Here is a 5,768-nt window from a genome sequence, read left to right as displayed (position 1 = left end):
AACCAAATTGAGGAAGAACATAACATATTTTTCTTTACATAACATTTGCATTTTGTTAAGAATATTGTCTTTCTTTTTTTAGTTTGTCTTAATATCAATTTTTGTTTGTGAGCTATTTTTCTTCACATAGCATTTGTTTTTATTCAAAATATTTAGTTTGTATTCATTACAATAGGTATGCCAACTATTTAGAAATTTTTTTCACAATCTATTTGCACTTTTCAACATGTTGTATCCTTTATCAAGTTGTATTCTTTACAATATTTATACTATTTTATATTTGTATTAATTATAATTTTCATGTTGTATCTTGCATACTACATTGGATTTTTCAGATGAAATTTGTATTTATTTGTATTCACTACAATAGTCAGTAGGTATGCCAACATGGTTAGGATTTTTAAGCAGATATGTATCATATTGTTCACAATCTATTTGTATGTTTACAGAATAGTATCATTTCTTAAATTGTATTAGTTACCGCATGTATGCCATTTGATTTTGTATATATTTAAGCATGATTGTAGCCATTCATTTTTGTCACAATCTATTTGTATTTTTCAAAATTTAGTATCCTTTCTAAAACTGTATTCATTCAAGTTTATAGATGGTTTGTATTTGTATTTAATTCAATTTTACATGTTGTATCTTGCATACTACATTGGTCTTTTTTTCATGAAATTTGTAGTCATTTTAAAATCAATGGTTTCTTTCATTAAAACTTATTTGTTATTTGTTCTTCCTCATAAGTTAATTCAACAAAACTTTTGAAATAATACATTTTAGAGTAAATCTAGAAGATCAAACTTGAAATACGATGACAATTAAGTAGGTCTAGTACGTTCAAAACGACCTAACGGTTCGTTACAGATCGATGTAGATCTTTATTATTCTAGCAACAACATTTCATTACATGAATTGAATTTGAGGAAAAAGGATGATTATCAATGGAGAATTTAATCGAATATAAATTTTTGATCGATTATTGTGTTTCAGGAAGGAGGAGAATCTCCTATTTTGAGACTCCTAATCTTTGTAAGATACAGATTGAGAAATTTAAACACTTTTACCTATTTTAGAAGATTGTCTTCCCTGATTTTCTCTAGTTGGTTAATTCTTATTCCTGTTAATTATAACTTTTAAAAATATATATAAATGGATCTAATAGCAAATTAAATATAACTATTTTTAATAAATATTAAAAATATAGCTAAGTGCACTTATTAAATGCTAAAATGTTGTTATTTTAAATTTTTTCCCAAAAACATATCAATTGGTATTCCAAACTGGTTATATTTGTTACAAGAAGTTAGGAAGGCTTATTTTTATTTCTTTTAATTGCAAGTCTAAATTAAAAAAAGGAATAAAAAGGGGAGAGAAAAGCGAAGGGGGGGAGAAAGGGGAGGGAACATACCGACCCTCTCTTACCTGTCTGTCTGTCAGTTTTTTACTATTCCTAACATGCTTTTCCTTCTCCTTCTATTCTCTCAATCTCCACCTATTTTTTCTCTCTCCTTCTCTCACGGTTAACTACGGACAGATCTGCTCTACAGCCGGCGAAAAATCTCCGGCACCGTTACTTTCGCTAAAGAAGGGAAGCTTCGTATTTTTAAGCTTTGCATTTCACGTCCATATTCTCTCGAGACCTATAATGCTCCCATAGATTTTGATGTGTTAGTTGTGAAAGAAAATAATGAATCGAAGCTTCAGAGATTCTATGATCACAGGGAAGAATTTCCCTATCTCGTCGCAGCACCGGCGAGGACTTAGTCTTAATGGAGCTTCTAGGGAGCCCGACGATAATTTGGATCTCTTCTCCAAAAGTCGCCGGAGTGTTTCTGTTGTCTCCTCCGACGAGACTGATGGTACCAGTTTAAACTTATTCTAACATGGATATTTTTTTGACATTCTTCTATTTATATCTACGTTAAAAAAAAAATTCTTCATGTTTTGCAGTATGCGTTATCTTATTATTTGGGGCACAATAATGTACATTTAGACATAATTAATTCTCAATTTCAACTACTTGAGTACCCCTGTATGAATCCTCTTCCTCTGTCTGCAATCTTCATATGCAATCTCTTTATACCTAGCTGTGTTCTTTTGAGAATCAATTAGTTCGACAAATTTCTACTCGTAAAAATTACTCTGCAACTATGCTACTCTTCACTTTGGCATATTAAGCTCTTAACTCTTCTCAATACTTCGTAAAATTTCATTTATGTAGTTTCAAGTTGTTTTGGTTGTTCTATGTGTGCAGTTTCGGTTAAGCTGGGAAGGCTTTCAATTGGATCAGTGAAGCAATTAAAGAGTGGATTAGAGGATCTGCTGGCATCTACGGAAGGAGAGAAACATGATTATGATTGGTAAATCTTTATTTCTTTCTTTATCTGCATCTTTTGAATATCAGATCTAGTCTCTTCATTACTAATATATATGTTTCGCCTTAACTTAAATTACGTGTGGAACTACAATTTCAGTTTGAAAACTGTTCTTTGTGTTGAACTCATACTGATTACAAAAGCGAAGACTACCTTTCATCTGTTCTGCTGTGTTCCGTTCTGTTTAAAGAAGATTAGTTTCTCTAGTTTATGACTAGATCATAATTCAGGTACTCAAATATTGACTAAGACACTGGGTATATCATTCGAAATAGACCTATGTTACCCAGCAGTGACTAAGAGCTGTAGTAGTGTTTATCTAATGTGTCAATTAAGGCCAGTCGTGTTCATATAGTCTCCATGGTCAAATTAAGTTATATTTGCCTACACCCTTTTTAAGTTTGCTCTTCCCTTCACGGATTGTTTACCTTCATTCTGAGATGTTGAATGAATGAGGAACGGAAAGCCATTATTTATTCCTCACCCGAAGTCATTGTCTTTTTATTTCTATAGGCTCCTCACTCCTCCAGGAACACCTCTTGTTCCTTCATCAGATGGAAGTGAATCAAAACCAGCTTCAGTGGCTCCAAGAGGCAGCTCATTGGGCAGATCTGCTTCCACTACTAAGGCTTCAAGGGTGCGTCTCTATGTTTCTGTATTAATCATGTCTATGGAACTGTTCAAATTCATATGTATTGTTCAATGCTCTTTGGACTTGCTCCTCCATGAGAACTTTCAAACCTGTTGTCCATCCCAAACATTTTCTTTTTGTAATAATTCACAATCATCATTATTTTAGGCTATTGTTGCTTAATATCTTCTTTTGAATTGTGTTCTTGAACTTGTGTCTTACAATTGGGTTAGATAGTTTGTTTGATTTTTCAATGGGCTTTAGTTAGATGACTATCTAAAATATCTATCTCACAAGGTTGTAATCGTCACTAAAACCTTGCCATGTTGTTGTGCTGATAAAATATTTGTCTTCAGCTTTCAGTGTCTCATTCAGAAAGCAATACTCCTGCAAGACCAACTCGGAGTAATTCAGTGACTCGACCTTCCATTTCTAGCTCTCAGTATAATACTTACTCAAATAAATCAGGCTCTATTCTAAACACAAGCTCTGCATCGGTCTCCTCTTATATTAGACCATCTACACCAACTAGCCGTTCATCTTCTTCAGCCAGGCCTTCTACCCCAACCTCCCGTGCAACAGTGTCCAGACCTTCAACTCCTTCTAAAGCCCGCCAAGCCCCAAGTACTTCTAGGCCAACCCAGAGCTCGAGACCTTCTACTCCAACGTCCCGGTCCCAAATATCGGGAAACTTGAGTACCCCAGCTGCCCGGTCTACTTCAAGGCCTTCAACACCTACTCGTCGGAGCATAACACCTTCATTGTCTCCAGCATCTAGATCTTCAACTCCAGCAGGGCGCCCTGTTACCAATGGACGAACTACAGCTTCTGTTTCTCGTCCAAGCTCCCCTAGTCCCCAAGTTCGGCGATCATCTCAGCCAATAGTTCCACCAGATTTTTCACTCGAAACACCACCAAACCTACGCACAACTCTGCCAGATAGGCCTCTGTCTGCTGGCAGGTCCAGGCCGAATCCTTCTGTCACTACCAAGGCAAATGCAGAAACCCCAAGTGTGGCAAATCCTCGGAGACAGTCATCCCCCATTGTTAGCAGGGGAAGACTAACAGAACCCTCTGGTAGAGGACGAATGCTTGGCAGTGGGCAGCTAAGTGATATGTCTGATTCCCGCAGGGCTTCACATGTCTCAGAGTTGTCTACAAGGAAGCCTGTAAAGACTGCTGCTGACAGCATGGGACTTGGAAGGACAATTTCTAAGAAATCTCTTGACGTGGCAATCAGGCATATGGTAAGTATGGTCGTTTAGATTTTTCTTTGAGCACATTCTTTTATTATACTGATCTTGTTCAATTAGCTTCTGGTCTGCTTATGGTTGTTGGTGAAGTGATTTAGACTATTATGGACTTAATTTTGTGTTCCATTTGGTGCTGTATGGGTTTCCTTGAACTGCCAAAGGGCGGGAAAGCTTTGTCGTACTTAACAGTGGGTGTATTGCTGCTGCAGGATATTAGAAACGGCCTTAATGGTGTTCGTCCAACTTCTGGTTCTACCCTCTTTCCTCACAGTATTCGATCCACAAATGGGAAAGGCCAACCTTCTCATGGTTCGACTGCCGCATCCTCTATCAATGAGAATGCATCTTACTACTACAATGGTAATCTTCCAGAAAATGGTAATTACCTTAACAGATCATCTGAGTATGGGAGTGAAGAGGCCAAGTCCCAGCATTCAGCAAAATTGACAGATATTGATATTTATGAGAGTTCTCGTTACGATGCGCTTCTGCTGAAAGAGGATTTGAAGAACACGAATTGGTTACACAGTATCGACGCCAAGTCGGACCAAGAGACCATATTTGATAACGGATTCGAGTCGCTGCCTGAACCTTTTAGCCCTTTGCAACATTTGTGAAGTGATATTCCTTTCTGTTATTACTAATTTTTCCTCTTGAGTTCTATTTGTTGCTAAAATCATTTGTTTGCAAGCGAAGATAAGAAAAGACGGAATGTGGCAAATTTGCCCATCAGGACTGTGAAAGGCGAGCTTCTATATCTATTTAATTTCCATTTATTATGCAAGAAAAAGGACTTTTTTTTCATTCCATGTGCCACAAGAAGATGGTGGTTGCGTCAAATTATGGTTTCTAGCAGATCTTATCAAGTTGAAATGAAGCCTTTACCATTGTAGTACATTGTCTGGCCCTTATTGATGGCCGAAAAGACATTAGTGTCTGTTATTCTGATTGGGCAGCCAGAAGTGTAAATAGAAGCTTGTTGCTTAGCATATTTAATGTTACCTTGATTTGGTCCTAACAAAAAGCTTATTTGCTTGATTCTGTCCTTGCAAAACATTTGAATCCAACTCTTGAACAAATCAATGTCTAACTATTCGTATATCTATATCCTAACTCTTCAATTTGAAGTGGTAAAGTAAAATACCCTACGTTTCATTTTACTTTATATTTATATTAAAAATATTTTTAAAAACTATTTATCCATTTTAACAAATTAAGATAAACTTATTATTTTCTTCTAATATTCTTCTTGTTATTAAATAATTTTATAAAATACTAGTAGTAAAATTTAAATTTTTAAAACATAATTAATATAGTTAATTTGGTAAAAAAGTAATAATAAATATTTTATTAAGAAAAATGTCAAGTCAATATGGACAAACAAAATGAGGGGGGTTACTAAAAAGTATGAACATGTTCACTGGTCACACAATTAAGCTAGCGTTTGACCCTAAATTTTTAAATATTCTTGACAAGTTATTTTTGGGTGAAGTTTCACCATGT

The 5,768-nt window shown here is 35.4% G+C and overlaps 1 protein-coding gene across 1 annotated transcript; it reads left to right on the top strand.

Annotated features, from left to right (window-relative positions):
* The first annotated feature begins 1,386 nt into the window (after positions 1 to 1,386).
* LOC129882501 (uncharacterized) lies at positions 1,387 to 5,157 on the top strand. Its single transcript, XM_055956812.1, has 5 exons — positions 1,387 to 1,865; positions 2,261 to 2,366; positions 2,895 to 3,018; positions 3,369 to 4,259; positions 4,475 to 5,157. Exons 1-5 carry the CDS (start codon positions 1,694 to 1,696, stop codon positions 4,880 to 4,882), a joined length of 1,701 nt encoding a protein of 566 aa, XP_055812787.1. The 5' UTR covers positions 1,387 to 1,693; the 3' UTR covers positions 4,883 to 5,157.
* Positions 5,158 to 5,768: the final 611 nt, after the last annotated feature.

Source organism: Solanum dulcamara, chromosome 3, assembly GCF_947179165.1.
Source record: "Solanum dulcamara chromosome 3, daSolDulc1.2, whole genome shotgun sequence".
NCBI classification, from domain to species: domain Eukaryota; kingdom Viridiplantae; phylum Streptophyta; class Magnoliopsida; order Solanales; family Solanaceae; genus Solanum; species Solanum dulcamara.
This window is presented reverse-complemented; position numbering and strand designations above follow the sequence as displayed.

Bases quoted from the DNA above. Each gene is read 5' to 3' on its own strand.
- LOC129882501 (XM_055956812.1), top strand. From the start codon at position 1,694: ATGAATCGAAGCTTCAGAGATTCTATGATCACAGGGAAGAATTTCCCT. The intron at 2,367-2,894 runs GTAAATCTTTAT...TTATTTCTATAG, and splicing joins GAGAAACATGATTATGATTG to GCTCCTCACTCCTCCAGGAA. The intron at 3,019-3,368 runs GTGCGTCTCTAT...ATTTGTCTTCAG, and splicing joins CCACTACTAAGGCTTCAAGG to CTTTCAGTGTCTCATTCAGA.